Here is a 25,458-nt window from a genome sequence, read left to right as displayed (position 1 = left end):
AAACTAATCAGCTACTTCTACTACATGGTACACATCTGTACATCAGAGAAGATTTCTTTCTTATCTGTAATGACCAAATTATAAAACAGACCAAATATTTATACCACAGATTTCCTTGTAAAACATATCTAAATTATAATGAATTGGTCTCTGAACCTCAAATGTTTTGTTATAGAGAAGACAGTGTTCAGTTTTAAGCAGTTGAGAAATAAATCACCATTTGTTATATTTTTACAAGTAAGTTACTTTAGAATTATAAGATTCTTCCTCTCACATTAGAATACAAGGTTCACAAGAGGAAAGATTTTTTGCCTCTTTTTGTCTGCTTTGTTCACATTGCTATGCTCACACTTAGAGTAGTGCCTGGCACAAGGTAGGCACTCAGTAAACATGAATGAATAATATTTTGAATAAATATTGTAACAAACAGATATAAATGAAGAGTGCCTGGAAGTTAATAAAATATCTTTAGGGAGAAAAAAACTCAATATATACACCCAAATGATCGTCGTCTATATGTTATCACCTTTGGTGATATATGTACATCTTATTTTCATTGCTTAAAATAATTTTGAAACCACACTTCTAGGATTATTTTAGAAACTATATAAGAAACCCTCTTCCTTTAAGCCTTATATAATTTTAGACCCCAAAATATCACTCAGCTCAAACAACTTCCTCTCCTCATTCACTAGAAAACGAACTGAGGGGCAGAGATGAGGAGGTCTGCAAAAATAGGAACTTTGCTTAAGAGCAAGTATAAGAAAGCATAACTTTATATCCCAAACCTATGGTCCGCTGAACACCACTGACTACACTACAGCCAAGATTAAGATAGGTCTGCTGGAGAATTAATGTTTAAACTCTAGATAATAGACAATCAGCAAGGGCCTACTATATAGTACAGGGAAATCTACTCAATATTCTGTAATAACCTATGTGGGGGAAGAATCTGAAGAAGAATGGATATATGTATATGTATAACTGAATCACTCAGCTGTACACCTGAAACTAACACAGTGCTGTAAGTCAACTATACTCTAATATAAAATAAAAATTAAATTAAAAGAAATCTTTAAACGCATCATCTTGAGGCCTTTTCAAAGACTCCTTTAAAATATGACTCCCATTATCTGCCATTGTGTATGAATGGATTAAACACTGATTACATATAATGATCTAAATTTATAAATGAACTTAATGTCCATAAACCATACTTGCAATACCAAATATATGGATCTATTTTAAAAGGGTCTTTAAATATTCTTCCTAGTCACTGTTTAGTTTTGCAGGAATTTTATTTTCTGATGACCAATAAACTATTTTTATCATAAAATGTTTTAGCTTCATATATTCTATTACTAATATCAGTTTTGCTGCTGGACATTTCAATACTTTCCTCAGAAATCAAGATTCTTTTTCACTAAAAGTTGTGAGCTGAAAACGACAAAACAAAATTGTTCACTTATCTGTTGGTTAATAAACCAACACTGATTTACTCTTTTCTGATGGTTTAGAAATGACTGCATAATTATTTCCTAGATACTTTTGTAGCACAGTGTCTCACACATAACAGAAGCATGATATTTAATGAATAACAATTGTTTAATAAAAAGATAATCTCTGACACTATTTAAAAATAAGATACTATAATTGCCTATTTTACAGTTTAATGCCAATCATTCCATGTTTAAATGTCATTTAAAATAGCATATCTTCAACAAAATAATTGGAATGGTACAATCATTTTTTACAGGTCCTCTCTTACTCACCAAATCATGCATCTTCTCCTCTATTCATCTCTTGGCTGTTTATAAAAATGGGTCTGACCTTTTGAAAAAAAAATCAATATATCCTTTTGAAAATTTGATGAAAACTATGGACACTTTCCCCAAAACACACACATAATTACAGAAGTTTACACGTAGATTCTAGGAGTGTTTAGATTTCCTGAAGCACATCCATTGACTCTTGTGGGTATGAACCCCAAATTAAGAAGTTACATTTTGGACTTCCCTGGTGGCACAGTGGTTAAGAATCCCCCTGCCAATGCAGGGGACATGGGTTCAATCCCTGCTCCAGGAAGATCGCACGTGCCACGGAGCAACTAAGCCCATGCTCCACAACTACTGAGCCTGCTCTCTAGAGCCTGCGAGCCACAGCTACTGAGACCAAGTGCCACAACTACTAAAGCCCGTGCCCCTAGAGCCCATGCTCCACAACGAGAAGCCACCGCAGTGAGAAGCCCGCGCGCCGCAACGAAGAGTAGCCCCTGCTCACCGCAACTAGAGAAAGCCCACGTGCAGCAACAAAGACCCAATGCAGCCAAAAATAAATAAATTTATAAAAAAAAGTTACATTTTACAATATATCTCTGCATATAAATATATCCATATCTGTATGACTGTATCTGAGACAAGCTCTATGCACACAGTATTCAGTTAAATTATGTTACTGTATAATCTCTGCTAAGAGTCAAGTTTCATGAACACATCTGCTGTTTTAGACTACTGGAATCTCATTTGGCCCCCTGTGGTATTAATTTAGTTTATAATAAATTACCCATACACTGGGGAATCAAATTTGATTAATAACAAACTCCGTTAAGTGGTAGAGGTGAGATGGAAGCAAGAGAAATGTAAGGAAAAAAGGAAAAGGCAGCTAATGACAAACTAGGTACTCAAAAGAGGGGTACTCGAAGACATACTTAATCTACTTTGTAATTTTGTGAAACCCCAATAATCCTAAAAGTTTAAGCTGAGGCAAGGGAACATAAATGTGAATCAGTGGGGGAAAAAAAAACCCTACAAAAATATAGGCACAATGGATCTCTGTACTAGAGGATGTACTAGGTCCATACTTTAGGAGCTACAGATGGAACAGACTTGTAGATAAACAACTGAAAAGATATACAGGGAAAAGTGCCTCCAATAAAACTGAAAAACTTCCAAAGCATCTGACATCCTGAGAGTAGCTGGATTTTTATTTCCAAAGACAAACCACTCAAGTTGCAACTTGTAGACAAAATTTTGTGAAGAGTTTCAAAGTACACTTTCACATTAAGGAATGTACGCATCCCTCTTCCATCTCACAGAAATAAACCTTGAAAATATTCATCAAATTCTTCTTCCCTATTTAAAAGAAAAAGTATACAATTTGATTAAAATCAACAATTAGAGAAGAAAATTACTAGGTGACACATTATATGAGATTAATAAAAATATTTTAATCCAACATATTTGCTGATTCTTTTGTATAGCAATATATTTCATGATTCAGGTATCAAATAATTCTTGGTTACCCCAAAGATGTTAAAAAAAATAATAATAATGCAAAAAAAATAATAATTCTTGGCTTCTAAAATAATCATAACTATACCAAGACTGATTAAATTGAAAATGCTGTATATGTTGGCACGTCTCCCTAAATGTACTTATTACCTAAGATTTTACTTTGAAGTACTTTGTGAAATGTCATTGCTTCTCTTTACTTTTTGGTTAACTTTATAACTTACTCTGTTCATTCTCATTTCAAATTATAGCCTGATCAAAAAATGAATGAAAAAAACTATTTTAAGGAAAAATACAAGTCTTACTCCTAGGAATAGGGACAATCTGCTTAGGCTGCAGATTTTATTACTCTGAGAAGAGTAAATACGTATCTGTAGCAGTGAAGATTATGTCTAAAACAAAGAACAGAACTCTGAAAGGAGATATTACACTATAATGTGTTAAAATATTATGAAAATTGTAAAGTACTAAATAAACATTAGTGCTAGGAGCCACAGTAGTAATAGCACAGGTTTTCAAGTCAGACAGTGTTTTTTAAGTCCTAGCTCTGTCAGTTATTTGCTGAGCAAGCAAGTTATTTAACTTCTCTGGGCTCAGTTTCCTTATCTGTAAAATAAAGAACATCACATTTCCTCATAGAGCTGTTCTAAAGATTAAATGTATGTACAATTGCTTTTCTCCCTTCTGGGAACAGAGAATCAAGCTGGACAAATTCTGTGCACCAGTCTCTTCAGAAAATGTTCTTTTAGATCAGAGATTCACAATGGGACTCCATCATTTGGCTTTAAATAATTGTGAATGCATAGAGCCACCACAACCATGTTCAAATTTTTAAAAAATTAATTCCAGAATCAGATAAAGTTGATTTAAAATTACCTACAATTTGGTATTCTCCTGGCTACTGTCCCTTTTCCCAAGCATGACAGCAAAATGCAGTAGAATTTTTTAAATTGTAGTAAGAACTTAAATATATGAAATTAGCTGAATTTCTGTGTGAACTTAGATGTCAGTACCTGATGTCAAGTTTTTATAAGGTCACAAAGAGCTTTGGATTATGAAACCCCTCTTAGGCTTTATTCATGTATCTTTACTGCCAAAAAGGTGAGTTGACTCCAAGACCTGTTCTGTCATTTTCAGCTCTTCAAGGGAAAGTTATATGGTCAAAGTTCAGTTGATAGTTTTACTAGGATAGTGATACCTTTTTTATAATCTGATCTATAATGACGACTCATTTGGGAATTCTTTACTTGGCTGACAAAAATAAAGGTTAAGGTCATAGAAAAAAACTAATCTTTTTAAAAAAAAAAAAAAAAAAAAAAAAAACACTCTTTCCAACACACCTGAATTCTATTACACTGAGAACATATTATATAATTAGCAATATGTTTTATAATCAGCTTAAATTAGCGAATTATGATTGATTCAACAGGTCTCTTATTATGAACCAATATGCCTAGAGTAACAAAATAGGACTAAAATTTATTGAGCACTTACTATATTGGTAGGTATTGTGCCAGACCAGGTGCTTTACATTCTTTATTCTATTAAATCTTCACAATAAACTCTATGTAGTAGGTATTATTTTATCCCCTTTCAACAGATAAAGCTCAAGTGGTGAACATCCCGGTATATGAGAAGAACTGATAATATTCCAGCCTATATGCAGATAGCTCTTCCAACCAATAGCAGAGAACAATGCATGTGTTGACTTGTGTATCTCTGGGGTGTAAGGTGGCTGTTGGCAAGAAAACGTTTACACCTGTATATATCTTCAAGGGGCTCCCCTGTATAGGTTTATGATAATAAGAATATCATGGATAGGCTGCTCTGGAAGCTAGTAAACAGTATCTCTCTGAAACAATAAAAGCAAAGACTAGGGGGTCATCTGTCAATGTGAGCTGAGGAAAGATTTACTCACCAAGAGGGAGCTGGACAAGTTGGCTGTTTATGGCCATAAACAATGGCTGGGAATACACTCTGACCTTAGCAGGCTAGGTGTTCCTCGGCTTTAAAAAGACATTCATGATGCTAAGTTTTTCATTAACTGTTATCAAAAATGGCTGTGGTCAGAGCTTCCTAGACTGATGTAGAAGGTATGCATTATCATTGTCTATTAATACTATTATCAGGACTTACTGTGATTTTTCATCTGTCTCTGGTAGTGGGCCCTTCCAAAGTTCAGATTCTGAAGTACTCCCTTCCTCATCAGAGCTTCCTGTTCATTTAAAAGAGATTTTTTAAATGTGCACATTACATTTAAAACACATTTTGAACTACCCACCAATGCAATTAAATAAATTCCAGATTTACCTGTGGTTTAGCTTCAACTTTTATGGCTCTCTGAAAATTTAATGCACTTTTCCAGACCAATAAATTCTTTTGAAAAATAATAAGCTGATCTATACCAAAGAGCCTCAGCAAATAGACCAAGGATTTAAAGTCTCATGGGAAACTTCTATAAATTATACTGAGTTAAAGTAACAATTCCAATATTAACTCTATATTATAAAGGAATTATCTCTTGTAATACAGTTGTCTTTAATTTAGTTTCTTATTTTTATTGATCATACAAAAGACATGCAGGGTAAGATTTTTGTAGAGTATTTACATTAGGATCAAGACCTTAAGAACTGAACTAGTATATAGGACTAGCTAGTTAAATTATGAAAAAAAATTTGTCAGACTTAAAAAAAAATTAATGCTGATTTCATTAACTAGAAGAAGTCCGTTTCAATGAAGAAACAGATGTTCTCATACATTGTTAGGAGTAAATACCATTTTCTTGAGGAAAATCTGGCAATATAGATCACTTTAAAATACAGATACCCTTTGACCAGCAATGCTTTTAGGAATTTAATTATTTACTTAGAATAAACGAGCACTCAGATATGTATACAAAGATGTCCATTGTATAACAACAGCAAAAGAAAACAAGTTAAATCCCCACCAATTAGGGATTAAGGCTTGGTTAAAAAATACTATACAGCTATTTAAAAAAACCCCATAGCACACCTGAATTACCATAGAAAAATGTGTATGCTATATCAAAATTTTTAAAAGTTACAGAAAGCAGGCATAGTATAATACAATTTGTATTAAAACATATCTACATATAGATATATATTATTATTTATATATGCGTGTGTGTGTATATAAATACATACACACACACACACACACACACACACACACAAGTTTGTAAGGACCAACCAAACTTAACAGTGATTATATTACCTGTGGGCCTGGGATAGTTTTACTCTTTAAGCATTTCCAAATTTTTTTGTATTTTAAACAATAATCATGTATTACCTTTAAACATCAGTAAAAACAATAAATTTTATTTTTAAAACATAAAATAGACATGTTTCAAATGAATCACCCTATATTAGTCAACTAAAAATTATCAAATACTGAAACATGTATTATGAGACAATAAAATTATATGCCACAAAGTAATTATGTTAGCAAATAATTCCTCTCCAATAATGACCATTAGTCTGGAAAAGAAGTGACACAAATTTGGCCTGTCAATACAGAATGCACCTTAGTTAAACACAACACAAAAATAAAACAGTACTGATTTGCCATGATGGTTCTAGCCTTTTTTCCTGTTGGACTTTGATCCTTGAATCAACATGTTATGTCTGAACTTTGGTCCTAACTGAATCTATTCTAGCACAAATTCTAACAAAAACAGCAAAAAAATAAAAAAGGGAATGAGGGTTGTGCTTCTAATGATCTACACACAAAGATGATAAAATTATAAAGCTCTGGGAATAAGATTCCCACTCAACGACAGCCAGCACTGGAACTGCCAGTGTCCCAAACTGAATATGCGAAAAGACAAAAGTACTCTGTTTGGGACTTCCCTGATGGCACAGTGGTTAAGAATCCATCTGCAGGGCTTCCCTTGTGGCACAGTGGTTAAGAATCTGCCTGCCAATGCAGGGGACACGGGTTCGAGCCCTGGTCCGGGAAGATCCCACATGCCGCGGAGCGGCTGGGCCCGTGAGCCATGGCCGCTGAGCCTGCACGTCCGGAGCCTCTGCTCCGCAACGGGAGAGGCCACAACAGTGAGAGGCCCGCATACCGCAAAAAAAAAAAAAAAAGAATCCACCTGCAATGCTGGGGACACGGGTTCAAGCCCTGGTCTGGGAAGATCCCAAATGCCGCAGAGTAAGCCCGTGTGCCACAACTACTGAGCCTGCGCTCCAGAGCCCGTGAGCCACAACTACTGAGCCCGCATGCTGCAACTACTGAAGCCTGTGCACCTAGAGCCCATGCTCTGCAACAAGAGAAGCTCATCGCAATGAGAAGCACACAACAAAGAGTAGACTCCTGCTTGCCACAACTAGAGAAAGCCCGTGCGCAGCAACGAAGACCAAAGACCCAATGCAGCCAAAAAACAAAAACAAAACAAAAAAGTCTTCTGCTCTTATTTTTATGAAAATTCACTAACTGAGATAAAGAAAGCACAGAAAAACTAATTAGGCCTAGTAAAGTTATCACCATGGTGTTATCCTGTCAATGATGTCAGAGAACAAACCTACAAGGCCTTTGAAAGTGGGCAGCTAATTTCAAAAGGCCTTACAACCACCTGTTTTCTTGTTCCCTCTCAAGAGTACTGCCCACATGCCAGCTTTCCTACACCAGTTTTCTGATAACAGACGATCCAGTTTTACTAAAAAGTACAATTAGTTTAGAATAACATTATAAAATAACTCTCTTTGAAAGAGGACATGCTGAAAAAGTGATCAAACATCCTTAGAGAATCAAATCTACAAGACTGGATTATATGACCTTTAAGGTCCCTTACAACCCTATGAATCTATTAATATTTAACTACGAATCTATAATACCTAATTCCATGAGGTTGACAGTAACTACAAATCATTTTTTTGATAACTGCTACAATCTGCCAGAGGTGGAAAGGGTACTGCATTTAGAAAAATGGGCAACACAAAATGATGCTTGCATTTGTATCAGTGTCAAATCTACACAGTAATTATTGACAAGCGGGGATCAGAATTTAAGTCACTGACTCTGTACTGGAAGGGGAGCTTGGAGGTCCAGCCCTTATCCAATAAATGAACATCTTACTGTAATACTTCCAATAACAACTGGCTGTCCAATCTAAACACCTCACTACTTCCTGAAGCAGCCCATTCCTTTCTTCAGATAGTTCTAACTGACAAATTTTTCCTTAAATTAAGGCAAAAATCTGTCCTTGGGCTATTTTTATCCATAGACTCTAGTTATGCCAACCAGCCACCAAAAATAAGTCTCCTACATAGTAGCAGTCTTGAAAATATCTACAGTTTCCATGTCTACCTCCTTACCCCTTCCCTCTTCACTTTTTCCTAAGCTAAACATCTACGGTTCCTTCAACCTTCCTCCTATAACAACATTTCAAGTTCTGACAACACTTTGGTTCTTCTATTCTTGACCTGCTTTAAGTTTTCAATGTTCCTTTTAGAATGTAATGCAAACTGCATATAATTTTCCCTATATGCTTTGAATAATGCAAGTAGGTCCATCATCTTGGTTTTTCTGGATATTACATACCTAAATAACTTGGCCTACTGAAGAAGCGGCAAGTCGCCAATTATGAAAACAATGGACAGGTCAGACTTTTACAGACTTAACTTTTGATCTGACCCATTGTGAAGAACAAACACAAAATCTAATGTCCAGTATTTTCCTTTTCTCTGATATAACAATAATAGCTACAGATTATCAAAGATTACTTCATATAAGACACATGCTTTACATGTTTATTATTTCACTTGACTCTGATAATAATCCAATGAAGTCAAGTCTCTTTATACCCATTTTACAGATAGAACTGAGACACAGATCAAATCATTTAATGTGGATTTGTGTAAAATATCTGCCCAAACTGAGGTATAAAGAGTAGACTAGGGGCTTCCCTGGTGGCGCAGTGGTTGAGAGTCCGCCTGCTGATGCAGGGGACACGGGTTCGTGCCCCGTACCGGGAGGATCCCACATGCCGCAGAGCGGCTGGGCCCGTGAGCCATGGCCGCTGAGCCTGCGCGTCCGGAGCCTGTGCTCCACAACGGGAGAGGCCACAACAGTGAGAGACCCGCATATCGCAAAAAAAAAAAAAAAAAAAAAAAAGAGTAGACTAACTTTTGATTCACTGATGAACAGTTATTGATGATATAAGTAAAAGAGCAGACTCTGGAGTTATACACCTGTGTTTAATCGTAGCTCTGCCATTAACCAACTATTTGACCTTAGGCAATTTATGTAAATTCTCTGGTCTTGGTTCTCTTATCTGCAAAATGGGATATTATATGCCCATTACTACGATTAAATGAGGTATACAACTAAACCACTTGCGATTATGGCTTGACAATCAACAAAAGCAAGTTAAAATTCTTTTTCCCCACAGAAATTGGGTTTTTCTTTATGGATCTGGTGTAAATAATCCATATGTTAAATGAGGGTAAAAGGGTAACTGAATATTATCCAAATGGAAATGAAATATATAATAGAAACAGCAGAATTTGAGTTGTAAAATTGTCAAGACCACCTAAGACAGGTCACTGACCACCTGAGAAGATATCTGGGTTTGGCAAACTATAACAAGGTACATGTCCCCTGCTTGAAATGGTTCTATTTCAAGAACCAATCTAAGCTAGAGATTCTTCAGGTTGGCTACAGTATTGTCCTCTCCCTACCACCAGAAGTTTGACCTAGCTGAAGAGGGTGAAGAGACTTAAGATTATTTCCGGGAAATGAGGGAGGTTTGAGAGGGCTGGGGGAAGAACAGTGGGAGGGAGAAGGAAGGAAGAGCAAATGAAAGAATTAATATAAACAAGTCAGTCAAGCCCTTTCCCCAAAAGATTTTTTAATAAAAATTGGAATTGGAGAAGGGCAATGGTTTTTTTTAACATTAAATAGGCCTTCACACTTCTCACTGCAACATATAGTTGGAAATTGGCAAAAACTATAAAATTTCCCATTTTAACCTGTGTATGCTTTCTAAAACTATATATACTTACTACCCCATCCTCAGATAGCTTAAGTCTATCGTCTCATGCCTGGCTATGTTCTATAAACTGTCAGGAAACTTAACCTAATGTAGAAGAAGGAGCTACTGATAGATTAGGATTCACATGGGGAGAAAGGAAGTGTCAGTGCTTTAAGGACACTTCAAATATGTTGAAAACAAAATGGTATGAGTAAAGTAATTCATAAAGAATACGTTGTATTCCTAAAGTAGAGGAATACCTCCACTGATATCTCCCTCTTCATTAAATTTTTAAAGAGTAAATATCTTTAAAATTCTATTTCTCTAAAATTTCTGATTACTGAACACTTAAAAATTCTCCTTAAGAATTATATACTAAAATGCTAATAAAAGTTTAAATTGAATGGTGATTTAGAGCAATTACTAAATATTTTCCTGAGTTTGCCACATAAATATATATTACTTTAAAATCAGAAAAAAATTAACTCTTAAGTTTATAAATTTACAAGTAAGGCTAGAAGTCTCAAATCTCTAAATTTCTATAAATAAGTCCAGATATTATAACATAAATTAAGTATGTTACTGAACTACACTTTGTTAGACCCTATTTATTGCAAGTTCTTTAAGAAATTCTACATCATATTACTGTTGAGATACAAGGTTACTGTTTGTTATATCACAAATGGATACCCCCTTTTATGAATCCACAGTAGATTCTGCTCTCAAAACTGCCTGGAAAAACTGAACACCCTGCGAGTTCTCTTTAATATTGTATGGGTACAATTAATCATTCTACTGGTGGTTTCCTTTCTTTGGTTTGGTTGTTAGGAAGGACAGTGACAAATCTATGATCTACTTTTGCAATTATGCAACACTTTTTGGTAAATATTTGTCTGTATTAATTTTACCTCTAGCTTTACTTTCCTATTCTATCTTATTTTTCCATTATTTTGATTTCACCTTTAAAAAAATCTTATAGTATATATTTTTGTAAGTCATTGTGAATACTTTTTGGAATGTTGCAGGGAAAAAAACAATAAAATTTGTAGCAAATATTCAATGAAATCCAATCTGATGAAAACTACAGGACTTATTAAAAACTGACCAGTAACAACCGTTGCTAACATTTGCTTTCTATGTACAAACCATATATTTAATTTGATCGATCAAAATCACCAAATGACAAGAGATCACTTAGTCTTGTGCAATATAAGCAACATTTCTTAAATTTTAATCCACCTCCCCAATTCTTTTTCTATCCCAACTTCATCCCTCTTGTTCTCTTCCTTCACACTTCATGATGTGAAGTTAAAATGTTTATCCACTGTATTTACTGAAAAAAAAAAATTTATGCTCTTCTATACTTGACATAAGAAACTTTTAAATGTTCTAATATGGGGAAGAAATACACTTTTGCTCTTTTTTCTATGATTTTTCTCACACAGTACAAAAACAACAACAAAAATTTACATCAGAACAAGTTACAGTTTGTGGGAAACCTAAACTGTAAATAACTTGAATCTGTATACTTTTATTAAATAAAAACTTGATACTGTTGATAGAATTTTCTGATTTCACTGAGAGTGAATGTGATGAAAAACAAAAACAAAAAACCCAGCACTGTTTTGTCAAGAATCATCTTGCAGTGGTGTAACAGCTATAGCTATAACTGGAATTCTTCCCAATAGTCTAGTGTATAGACTTGCAGGAAAGCACTTCACTGTCTTCTAATCTTTCCTGTTCCTTAGACTTATCTCCCTAATTAAAATGTTAGATTCTTTTAGGGAGGGGTGTTTTATGCTCTTGTACAGCCTGGAATACCTAGCACAAAACATAAAAAATAATGAACACCTATAAAAAAAAAAATCTCATGTTGCTAGGACAAAAAAAACCCAAAAAACCCAAAAAAACCCTCATAGATTAGCTGCAATACAAACAATATTTTATCTACAGATGTTCAACATCTGAAAGCAGTTTACAAATAAATGCCTATTCTTAATCTTTTAAGAAAAAAAATTTTAAAAATCTTTTAACCTTTCTTAATCTTTTTTGAAGATCATATACAGGTGAGAATTTTCTGTAATTGAAAATCACACAAAAAATTATGTCATAAAACAAACATTTTCAATTCTACAATGGTTTACCCAGTGAGGGAAACAGAAAAAGTACTGAAGATCTATTAAAGTAATCTAAAAAAATCATCATTATACAATCTCCTGCAGTAAGACCTCAGGGGAAATATTTCTGAAGGCTGCTAACTCAAAAAAGAACAGAAAACAGATGGAGAGTAACAATTCCTCCAACCTCACTGGACAGGTCTCATAATTAGCCTAAGTTGTAGCATGAATGGCCCCTTAAGGCCAGACAAGAGGGTGTGAGTACTACAGGGTCAAGATTCCAAAGGAAGCCAAGGCCTGGACTGCAACAACTGCTTTATGTTGTTTCTTCACTCCTACTTATTTCCTAGTCATCAGAGAGCAAATAAAAACATAGCTAAACTTCCAATGGCAAAAGAAATGTATTCTTCTCTGTCATCTTCTCTGTCATGTAAGGAACAATGATACCTGCTTCCAAGTGTCTATAGGTTAAAAAAAGGACACAACTGGAACCAGAAGGAAGAAGTTGTACGTTTGGGCTAAATGTTAAGAGAAACCTGCTAGCAATTACAGCTGTCTGAAATGTAAAGGAGTATTTTGGATAATGGGTACCTTTTCCCTGGAGGTGTTGAAGCTAAAGCAGAACAAATACATGATAAAGAGCAGTGCATCTTAACCTTTATTGTACATATGAATCATTCTGGGAACTTAAAGTGCAACTCTGATTTAGGAGGTCTGGAGGGTCTGAAATTATGCATTTCTAACAAGCTCCCAAGTGATGACAATGCAAAGGACCATATTTTGAAAGGTGAAACCACAGAAAATCTTTTTGATCATGATTCCAGGGCTGATCTCTGATGTTCCTTTCAACATTGAGAAATTGGTTGATTTCACTGACTCACTCACCTAACATTTACTGAATGCCTACTATGTGGGGCAAGCACTGTGCTTAGGAACTGGGGATAGAGAATTAAACAAGTCACACAGTCCCTTCCTTCACAGAAAAATTATTCCAAGAGTGATATGTATTTCTAAAGGAGAGTGCAGGATGCTATCAGAATGTGCTAAGAGGGACCTAATCTTGCCTGGAGGAGTGGGGTGAAGGGTGTCAGAAAATGCCTACCCAAGGAACTGAGCTTGGGGGCAGGGTGGAGGTGGGAGGGGTAAGATCTTGAACTTCCTGCCAAGACAATTTACCTAAATACCCTGTTCTGTTCACACCTGCTAAAGCAGACTGGTCCTCAAAGTCAAGCTTTGATCTTTCTTACATTTCCTCTCTATCCATTCAGCTATCTAGCCATCCAATTATCCATCCATCCATCCACTTATTTAACATTTTGTATGATGGTAACCTAAGGCTATCAGGGTTCATGAGATCACACAGGGAGAACAGAGAGAATAAAGAGAAGCTCTGTAAGAGCCTTGAGCAATTCCAACAAGGGTAAGATGGAGGAGGAATTATAGTCAAGAGGCTGCGGAGAGGCTGAAAAGATAGGAAAAAGATCAAGAAAGTAATTGTTCTGAGGAATGCCAACAGTCCAAATGCAGCTGCGATATTAAGCATTTACTAATTACTATTCAAGTCTGGGCCAAATTAAGGTGGCCTGGCAAGAAAGTATCATATCAAGATCAACCTAATTCCAGATGATCGATCCCAGATGAGAAGATATTAAAGAGGTCTACATGGTTTTCCTAAAAGTTTGCTAAGATGTTGTCATTTTCTGCTTTATACCAAAGAAGCTGAAAAAAAGAACTATATCCTGTGCTCTCTGCTATGAAAGGTGCTCTGAATAAAGAGTATATAAGACACAGATGTCTCAATTCCACTCTGCTTTGGTTTTCTATCTCTGAAGTTGCCCTGAAACAATCTTCAAGTCTTTCATTTTCTTATTCTTTATTATTTATGCCTTACCTGTGCTAGTGGGGTGCTAGGGATAAAGCAATGAACACAGCAGACAGAATCCCTGTTCTCCTTGTGTTTTATGTAACTGTCATATGTGTAATGAAGGAAAAGTTCCAAGGTTGTGAAAGCATTATAAATGGGAGTCCTAATTTAGATTCATGGTCAGGAAAGGATCCCTGAGGAAGTGACATTTAAGCTTAAATCTGAAGGATGAGTTAGGATGGGACTGGAGGTTTTAGAGAGGAAGCAGCACCTATACAGTCCTTAAAGAGAAAGAAGTTTGGCATTTTCTAGAAACTGAAAGGCTATGTGGGTGGAGTGTGAATGTAAGGTGAAGAGTAGTGATAAACAAGCCTTGTATGCTGGATCCTATAGAGCCTTTGGGCTTTGTCCAGATATTGGTTATATCCTAAGAACATAGGAAATCACTACTAGATGGAGAATGGATTAAGGAGAGGGAGGTGGGATGACAAGACAGTGTTAGAATCAGTACGGATAATATAGTAGTAGCCTAGATGAGAAAACATGGTAGTTTGAACTAGACTAGAGAGAACATGAGAAATACATACCCTGGGGGTAAAACTGATAGTATTTACATAAGTAACGAGAAAAAAAGAAGGCATCAAGGATAATTTCCCGATTTCCGATAATAGTTTTTAGGTTGACAGAGGTATCACCTACCGAAATATAGAACACTAAAGGAAAAACATCTATAAGGAAGATCACATGCATATATATATTATAATTTGAGGGGTGCAACCCCATCCCTAGTCCTGAGTATCCAGCTACCTAATTATCTGTTTTGGAGGTACTGAATAAACTTTTATAAGGCAGGGATCAGTTCTTCTTTAATTTGGAATATGCAATGATTAACATAGTATCATACTATGATATAAATATATTATATAATAGTAAATGCTACAAAATCCTCAGATATAATACACTAAATATTTTACTGGCACATGAGGATAAATAAAAATTTTTAAAAACTCAAATGAGATTCTCACACTTAATTAAAATTTATTTTGAAATTTGAAACATGATTTAGAGACAAAAAAGGTATTCTGTTTCAAATACCGTTTCTCAATAAACAATAGAATATCAGTATTTTTCCTCTCAACATCTATCGATTTTACCAAGTCAAAAACTTGGCAATACATATACTTGAATGTATCATGACATGTTAGAAGAAAAAAGTGTATGTAAGAACATAACATATCTAATGATCTTCATAGCTGGAGCAAGGCAGCCCTCTCCTGTTCAAGTATTATGTTAACATAGGCTGGAATCTAATTCAATCTACCATTACCTACCTAATTTAAGTCCAATTCACTCTAAGTTATAGTCAATTTGACTCTACTTTATTATGGACTAAAAAAGCAACTAGCAGTAACCTTCGTAATAGCTAACTATGTACCAAGTACTATGCAAACTGCTTACATGCATTATCTCATTTCAACTTCTGAAAAATCCTATGACTTACTAGGTAAGATTATCATGACCATTTTACACATGAGAAAACTAAGGCTTAGCTTAAGGACTGCTGAGGAAGAAGTAGCAGTTGACTTGGATTTGAATTTAACAGTTATTTACTAATTGTATGTGCACAGCACCATGTTAGGTTCTGAGGACACATACATATCAACCTCTATCATTTCAAGAAGCTCATAAGCTAGTGAGAAAAATCACACAGACCATGATAATTGAAATCACAGTGTTACAATGTTAAACTGACTTATAGGTTATATACTGATTTACAGTGTTCAAAGTGCCTTTCACATCCTTATTTGATTCTCCACAATAAGCACCAGCAGTATAGAGAGCAGGTATTCATATCACCACTATGTACACGAGGAAAGTGAAACTCAAGAAATTCAGTGGCTTGCTCAAGGTAACAAGTCTGTATGTAACAAATCCAGAAATTAGAATGCTGTTGCAATATTACACCATCTGCCAAAAATGAATCAAAACCAACCTTGTTATTGGAACTCCTGTAAGTTACTGTAAATTCATATCTAAATTCTCCAACCAGTTTCCTTTCAACTACTATAAAACAGAATTCTAAATGCATTTACTAATTAAATTCAACATTTGTGACATATGGCAGATTATACTTCATGTTCAGAAATACGAGTAAATATTTTAATTCCCTTTTACCTTTATCCTTTTTCTTAGAGGACTCTTCTACAGAAGATAATCTGGATTTTTTATGTGATGATTCTTCACAATCTTTTCTGGCTTTATCCTTTCTTTTTTTTGACTTGACTTCTTTTCTCCTTTATGTTGAACAATATAAAGTTAACTTTTTCAACTGAATTTTACAAAAAATAAAAATCAATGGGTAAAAAAGTCAAATCAGTTAAAGTACTCATTTTTAAAATGTAGTTTACATAATAAGGAACCCTTAAATGAGTCTGTAAATATTTTAGGTTAGTATATTAATTAAAACAATTCTGTAAGATTATGAAGCCTGAACACTCTGACACAAAGGATTATTTTTATAAGTTCTGTGTATAAACCTTAGTAAATGTAAATCACGGTTTTTACTCATTTCTTTTCTATATTCTATCATTTAGCCATTCTAAAAAAATTACAAAATCAAATCTCATTTTCCTCCACATAATTCATATCTACCTACACTTTGAAAAAACACATACAAGAAAAAACCACTCTAACAGTTCTCAACCACCAGTAAATAGAAAATTCTTCTCTTAAGAATAAAGGAATACAGCAAAGGTATAATAGAACGAGGATGGAAAAGCTTACTGTTAACTCATATATCTACTTTAGACCACTTATCCTTTTACTGCTGTAGCTTTATCTCTTCTAGGCCAAGTTTACAAGGTTGTCAGTGCCATAGCTGGCAAACAACTGATTTTAATTGGTTAAGAAAAGAAACACTAAATAGGAAAAGGTGATAATGCTGAAACTGGGACTGGGAAAGAGGATGAAGAGACAACAGAGTGGATTACTTTCAAGAAACTTGCTTATCAGACCTTTCAAATTAAGATACACCAAATACTACAATACTGTTTAAGACAGTAATAACTTCTTGCCTCTTGTAAGAATAATTTCAATCTTGAAATGAAGCTTGAAACTCAAGGTCAAATAAAACTTTGTTATCTTCCAGTATCATTGATAGAGAGGGGAAATCAATTAATCTAAAAACTTTGCTAATTTTAAGAATTTAAAATTTTTTATTTATTTTTAATAGCTAAAATACTAGATAAGGCTCATTTAGAACACAGCTGATTTTAAATTAATATTCTAATATATACATTTTATAAAGTTGCAGAATCTTACTGTTAAGACTTTCAAGTGTTACTCAGGACATGAAACTTGACCACTACAATCATGCCAGGTTACACAGATTTTGTCTGAACACCTGCAACGCCAGGGACTTCATTATGCTTGACTTAACATACGCCAGACACTGTGTCAAGCATTTTATATGCATTTTCATTTAATCCCCACAATAACCTTAGTATACTCATTTTTAGAGATAATAAAATTGAGTCTTACAGAGGTTGCATAGCTTGCCCAAGAAGACTAGCAAGTGGATTAGCTGAGAGGAATATACAGGAAAGCCTACCATCTATATATACTGCACAATGCAGAACAATGATACTCCTCCCCCATTCAGTATGGCAGACACAGTCTAGCTCATTCAATAGGAGCCTGACTTTAACATCTAAAATGAGTATAGAGGTATAATCCTTTGTAAGAATGACAAACTCTAATTAAAACAATGCTTAAATGAGACATAGGAATCACTTTATGAAGACCTGCTTTACAATATAGTTTCTAAGAATATTACAGTATCTGAACACTGATTCCAAACCAAAAATTCTAGCATCTATCTACCACCCTGCACAGGCCTTCACATTTAAAACCGCTTGACTAGAGTTACGCATGATGAACTTCCAGTTCCCTGCTTTATGTGGTCATATGGTAATGGCGGATTTTATATACAACCAACTAATTAAACCATCAACCACTCAAGTCTACTTTAGACATCCAGTTCAGGTGACTAAGTCCAAGAGTACTAAAATTAACAACCACATTTTAAAAGATCATATTACCTGTGATGAAAATTTAATTTAAAGGAACATTCTTGGCATAATCCTAAAAAAAAAAAAAAAAAAAAAGAGTAACAGCACAGAATTGCTAAATTTTAATAACTGCACTGCTACTTTACTTTTAATATCATAAATTGTCATTTTTCTTTACATTCCTTTACTGTAAGAGGGGAAACAAATAATCTGAAGAAAACAATCTGATTCTCTCCCACCTCAAAAAATGTATATATATAATAAAAATTGAATCAGAATGCTTGAGAAATTGAAAATATTCTGCCATTGCTTTAGAAAATGGTGCTGTCAAGTTATTCTAAAAGCAAACTGTTTCACAGGCAGAATTGTATCTCACATCAAAGACATCTAATAACAACAGTGTGGGTATAGTCATTTCCTCTGAAGTACTCTAAGTTTTCAAATGTAAAAGAACTTTCAAAAAAGTTCCTCTATTGTGGTCTCTTTTTTGCTTTAATCTCAGTTCACACTAGTTGACTCTTCCTCATAAGCACTTCCAGGAAGAACTCAGACACCAACCTTCATTGGTGTGTACCAAGTAGCATATGGGGAAATCCTTGATTTCTACCCAGAGTGGGCAGACACTCTAAGGGCACACGTATTTAGGAACCAGAGAAGGTTGTTAACATGAGGCAGAGAAGAAGCTGACACATAAAAGACTAGCTTAGGAGAAAAAAAAGAATAAGCAACAGATCCTAAAACATGTATATTAAGAGAAACTTCTGTATTCTGGGTTATAATCCTAAGCTTTTAAGACTAATATCAAGAAAAATCTGCCCTTCTAAAATTTTTTCTTTATTGACAGTCAATAAAGTCTACACCATAACAATATGGCTATCAGCTAATGCGAGATTTTATATTGCCTTTTCTGATACTTTGCATCTCACTCTGCACTGGTGACATTCTCAAATTAATGGAAAAAGGTCTTCACTTCACGAATTACTGGTTTACCTTTGGCATTAGAACTATTTCCCCTAATGTCACTCTTGCAACTTTCAGAAGCTCTGAGAAAAAAAGAGTTCCCAAGAAGATATATTAAAAATTTTTAATTGGATCTTAAATTAGCCTATATATTTTAAAATCTAAATTACTAGATAAACTTTGAAGAAATCAATCATACCCCACCTAAAGTCAACTTACTTAATTTAACAAGCGCATTTCTCTTTTCACCATGCTCAATATAACCAAAATTAACTTCCCAACTCTTTAAGCCTTCTTTTTTATCACAACATTTATTTCCACAGCAAAACTGGCCTGCAAATAAAGGAAGGAATATTAGCTATGATGGTTGGTGACAACATTTATCTATACAATCTGGTATTACCTCTGAAATTTACTCAACATACATACATAACATACATGACATACATATATAAATTCCTAGCTTTATAAAATAATCATTAAAAAACTGACCACAATAATTGTGGTATGTTCAACAATCAAATCAAATTGCTGAATGAACTGTTTAAAAAAAAAACAGTTCCAGAATTCTTTACCTGATAGATAGTTGACTATCTATCAAGTTGACCGTTTATATTAAGATACAGAGTTTTAGTGACTCTGTGTAAGGGAATCTTACACTTTGGAAGATGGAAGTACTAGAAAAGTGTACTCACTAATACCCTAAAAGAATAAGTATATTTTCCAAAGTACATGCACTTATAACTGGGACAATCTTTTTCAATATTTAATAATATTAAAATTGATAAAAATTGAAAATTTTAATATGGCATTTAAGTACCAGCATAAAATGACATTTAAAACACACTTTAACTAGCATTTCGAGATTAAGTAGAATGAGTAATCAAACCTGATGCTCTAAGTTTTAGAATCACTTGACACTAAAATCAATGCCTTATTATCATATCCATTGTATATTAAAACCTATGCAAAAAAGGACTGATATTGATGATCCAAGAGAGAAAAAAAAAATAAACTACTCAACAATTATTAACTTCAACAGAAAAAGACAAGATCAAACTTATTTGCACAAACTAAAAAAAAGCATTTATATCTCAATAATTTGCACAACAGGAACTGCCTTTTTTTCATAAAAAAGAAACTGTCAAAATGAATTTTGAAAATTACCAGTTCAAAGGCTGATAACTTTTCTAAATTGGCATTGTTTCACTCATTCCAAATAAATACTTCATTAAATCTGTATGTGTTTAGCAATGGCTCTATTGTTTAAAAAAGCACCAAGATTCAGTCAGAGCAAATAGCTTTCTTTCCCCTTCTCAATTAAAACTTTTTTCAATTACATGAATTTAGAGAATGTCCATCAATTTTTTTTAAAGGCTGCATTACTTACTGTCACTTGAAAATTCCATTCAATAGAAGTATAAAATTTTAAAATTGTGATAGACATTTCAACAGTTCTCATTGTCTTAGGTAAAAGCACAAACTAAAATGTAATGCTAAGAAAAGTTTAAAATAGCTTTAAAATTATTCTTTTTCCTTCTCCTCTATAGTACCTTTAGGGCTGATCTTAATTTATGGAAGATGTATATGAGCCATACTGACAGCATAAATGTTTAATCATTTAAAAATGAAACTTTTATTTTCAAAGATTTTTAAAAGTTTTTAGTTTAAAATTATTTCCTTAATGTTCCTATGTAGTTTTCAGAAGCATTAACACTTAAAATGCAATCACCAATAAAGAGCTAATTTTATAGCGTGAGACAGTATAAAGATTAACACTTAAATGCAATCACCAATAATACAAAGCTAATTTTATAGCATGAGACAGTACAGAAATATTGAATTTTCAGAAAAATTTTATGAATAGATTACAATGCATAGAAAAAGCATTTACTGATTGTCTACCAAATGCTTGTTCTTTTTCTGTAAGACTAAATATTTGGGCTCAAACTCAGTGACTCCCTAAGAACTAGCCTGTCTAAAAATTATTAGGTTCAAAGTAATATTTAATTTCTATCTGCAAAATGTGGATTTGACTGGAATACAGTAATACCAACACGTTATTCCAAAAATTAATAGAGAAAAATTCAAGTATTCATCTGTTGATAGTTTCCTTCCTAGGAAACTTTTAACTCTTTGAACATTTTCTACTTATCTGCAATTGAATATCCTAGAAGCAAAAATTCTAAACGTAAAAACCATTAAAGCATTATATTCTGAACTTTGTTAGCAATATATCATTAATACACCTTCTCTAATTTTACTTTGTATTTTGTAGATAATCACTTATTGTATACATTAGGAATAATCTTACCCAGTGACTTCAATAATGTAACAAAATAACCTTATCCGATTAAAAACTAAAATAAAAAAAAGAATTACCTTTCCCTGAAATTACTTCTTTTTCTACTCGCCACCTAAATCCAAACTGACAAGAAAAAAAAAATACATTTATGCCAGAGTAAATTTAAACAATATTTAAATTGTAGATAAATCTTATCATGGAGCCAACAATTAACATAATGACGCTTACTAATCTAAAAAGTAAACCTAATTCCCCTCATGATAGTTTTTTCTCTCCTTATAGGATTCCAGGTACTTAAAAGTACATCTGAACAATTACCAACTTCTCTGTTAAGGAATAATCCTCTTTACTTTTTAAAAAAGTTTATTTATTTATTTTTGGCTGTGTTGGGTCTTCATTGCTGTGTGCGGGCTTTCTCTAGTTGCTGCGAGCGGGGCCTACTCTTCATTGCGGTGCACAGGCTTCTCATTGCAGTGGCTTCTCTTGTTGCAGAGCATAGGCTATAGGTGCATGGGCTTCAGTAGTTGTGGCGTGTGGGCTCAGCAGTTGTGGCACACAGGCTTAGCTGCTCCGTGGCATGTGGGATCTTCCTGGTCCAGGGCTTGAACCTGTGTCCCCTGCATTGGCAGGTGGATTCTTAACCACTGCGCCACCAGGGAAGTCTGATCCTCTTTACTTTTAGACTTCTTATTAAAAGTTACAGGTGCCAGGCACAAGGTATGTAAATTAACAAAAAATATATACTGTTCTATGACACTGACAGAAAAAAAAGAAGTTCTAGTACAATAAAGAAGCAGTATACTATAATATGAGAGTACAGTCTTTGGAGTCAGATTGTTTGGGTTTATGTCTTAGCTCCATCGCTTCACAGCTATATAATACTGGACAAGTTATTTAATCTATTTGTGGCTCAGCTGCCTCATATAGAGATAATACGAGTACTACTGCTTTGGGTTAAGACATTTAAATGGAATAATACATATAAAGTACTTATAATAGTATCTGGTGTATAGTACACCAGGGGTTAGCAGATAAAGGTCTACAGGCCTGCTGCCTATTTTTATAAATAAAGTTTTAATGGAACACAACCACAACCATTCATTTGTATATAGCTCTTTTCCCACTACAACAGAATAGTAATAAACAGGAATGGTACCAGTCTGGAGCCCTAAAGTGGAAAGTTGTTAAATTTCCCTCCAGATTCCTAAACGTAACTTTATAGTTGACCCTTGAACATGGGGTTTAGGGGCACTGACCACTACGCAGTTGAAAATCTGAGCATAAATTTACACTTAGCCCTCCAAATCCAGGGTTCCACATCTGCAAACTGAACCAACACAGACTGTGTAGTACTATAGTACGTATTTAGTGAAAGAATCCACACAGTTCAAACCCACGTTGTTCAAGGGTCAACTGTTATTTGCTTTTTGGCTAAAAATGATACAGTGTTAAAATGTTTTCTCCACTATCTTATAAGACTCACATTCATATGCTAAATTACTATTTTAGTAAATAGTTTAGTTTTCTATTCAATTTACCATATAGTTAAAAGCTCAGCTCTAGAATCATGCTGACCCAAGGCAAGCTCTATCATTTATTAACTAGCTGTGAGGTTGGGAAAGTTACTTAATTTCTCAGTCTATTTCCTTTTTATGAGTAAAATCCTAATCTCATAGGTTGTTGTAATTAAGAAAGATAATTCAGATGAAGCGTTCAATGCCTGGTTAATTTTGCTTATTTTTATTTTATTTTTTAATCGTCTATTATTTGAATTAGGCAATTCTGTATTTTAAACGCAAATGAGGGCTCGAAATATTTCAAAATATTCTAACTGAAAATAAAATAAAATCCCCCAGTCTAGGAAAAAAAGAAATAAAAAATTCAAAATAACTCTGTATTTAATTCTATTTTTAAGCCCATACATCTATGTGAGGATTGTTTGTCATCCAACAGATGTTGGAATGTCTACTGAAGCACAGTCAAATGTGTACAGCAACAGTTCCCAAACTTTTTCTTTCATTCATTAATCTATTCAACAAATAATTATTAAGCAACTACTTACTGGCTTGGCACTCTGCTGAGAGTATAAAGTGATTATTAAAATAAGTGTCTGTCACCAAGAAGGTTATAATCTTATGGCGGATAAGAAATGTAACAACTACAATATGTCCTACTAGTTAAAGATTGCATAGAGGTTTTGCCTCAATGTTTTTCTATTCTTTCCTGACAAATATTCCTGTTGATACATTGGATTAAACACTTGAATTACTCAGGGTGTGGTGCTTAGCCTCCTTTTCTTCTCACTCTACCCTCTAGAACAAGGAGGTCACACATGCAAGCAATAAGAGAGAAGTATCCTGACTTCCTGACAACACAAAGTTCCATGACCATCCACCTGGATTTTTATGGGAAAGGAAAACAAACGTGTAGTTCATTTAAGCCACTGTTATTTGGAACTGCTTGCTGGTCCCTGTAGCTGAATCTTACCCTAACTGATACAATGATCCAACCAAATTCTCAATGATGAAAGGGAAAAAGCAACAAAGAAGGAAATACAGGTATGTAACAAAGGCTGGAATTCACTAAAAATGCCCTAAGTATCTACTATATATATTAGGCACTTAACTAGGAGCTTGTTAATTAAAAATGAATAAAACACTGCCTTTGTGTAAGTAAAACTATGAGAAAATGCATAGTAGCAAGAAAGTCAACAGCATTACTCTTTCTCCAAAATACTATGCCAAAAAAAACAATCATTATCTTTGCCAAGAAGATCCCCCTGGTATGTGTGGAGCAAGATATGGGAAATCTCTCTACCTTTCCCTCTATTTTGCCGTGAACTTGAAACTGCTCTAAAAAACAGCCCGAAGAAAAAAGATGTCCCTCTCTCCATATTTCCTATTTCTCTAGGATCTATACTCAAAACCTGCAAGTCATATGTGATTTCTTACTTGCACTTACCCTGGTATCTAACTAACTCATCATGTTCTAATAGAAAACACAACTTGTTTCAAGATTATGCATTTTATTTATTTAAATTATTTATTATTTATTTTTGGCTGCATGGGGTCTTTGCTGCTGCACGCGGGCTTCTCTAGTTGTGTCGAGTGGGGGCTACTCTTCGTTGCAGTGCACGGGCTTCTCACTGCGGTGGCTTCTCTTGCTGCGGAACACGGGCTCTAGGCGCACGGGATTCAGTAGTTGTGGCTCATGGTTCAGTAGCTCCATGGCATGTGGGATCTTCCCAGACCTGGGATTGAACCCATGTCCTCTGCACTGGCAGGCGGATTCTTAACCACTGCGCCACCAGGGAAGTCCCTATGCACTATAAAGTATGATTTCCAGTAATATACTGTGTTTTTATAAATGGGGAATACAGGGCTTCCCTGGTGGCACAGTGGTTTAGAGTCCGTCTGCCGATGCAGGGGACATGGGTTCGTGCCCCGATCTGGGAAGATCCCACATGCTGCGGAGCGGCTGGGCCCGTGAGCCATGGCCGCTGAACCTGCGCGTCCGGAGCCTGTGCTCCGCAAGGGGAGAGGCCACAACAGTGAGAGGCCCACATACCGCAAAAACAAAAATGAAAACAAAATAAATGGGGAATACAAATATTTAACTATTTATTTATATCCACTTTCTTCCGTCAACTATAGTTATTTTTTGAGGGCAGACACCATGCTTTAACCCACAGCACCCAGCCCAGTCCTATATAAATACTGGAAGACAATCAACAAATGAACCAGGGTTGAAAAAGTTTTGTTATGTGCTCCTTGAAAGACTTATACTTCACCGCAACTTGCAGTATAATACCTTCAAGTAACTCCAACTGCTGTGATGCTTTTTGGATTCAATATG

At 34.6% G+C, this 25,458-nt stretch overlaps 1 protein-coding gene across 5 annotated transcripts in view; it reads right to left on the bottom strand.

Annotated features, from left to right (window-relative positions):
• Positions 1 to 2,962: 2,962 nt before the first annotated feature.
• LOC137208979 (protein FRA10AC1) overlaps positions 2,963 to 25,458 on the bottom strand; it is a 40,744-nt gene continuing 18,248 nt past the window's right edge. For all 5 annotated transcript variants that reach the window (XM_067709969.1, XM_067709968.1, XM_067709965.1 and 2 more), the window contains exons 9-14: positions 21,681 to 21,726; positions 19,518 to 19,631; positions 18,369 to 18,411; positions 16,444 to 16,562; positions 5,427 to 5,505; positions 2,963 to 3,131 (exon numbers count right to left, since the gene is read on the bottom strand). In XM_067709969.1, coding sequence (XP_067566070.1) covers positions 3,089 to 3,131; positions 5,427 to 5,505; positions 16,444 to 16,562; positions 18,369 to 18,411; positions 19,518 to 19,631; positions 21,681 to 21,726 — 444 coding nt within the window. In that variant the 3' untranslated portion in view covers positions 2,963 to 3,088. The remainder of the gene's footprint in view (positions 3,132 to 5,426; positions 5,506 to 16,443; positions 16,563 to 18,368; positions 18,412 to 19,517; positions 19,632 to 21,680; positions 21,727 to 25,458) is intronic.

The sequence above is a fragment of the Pseudorca crassidens genome, chromosome 16 (genome assembly GCF_039906515.1).
Source record: "Pseudorca crassidens isolate mPseCra1 chromosome 16, mPseCra1.hap1, whole genome shotgun sequence".
In the NCBI taxonomy this organism is placed as follows: domain Eukaryota; kingdom Metazoa; phylum Chordata; class Mammalia; order Artiodactyla; family Delphinidae; genus Pseudorca; species Pseudorca crassidens.
Note: the sequence above shows the minus strand (reverse complement) of the source record. Positions and strands in the feature narration are given on the sequence as shown.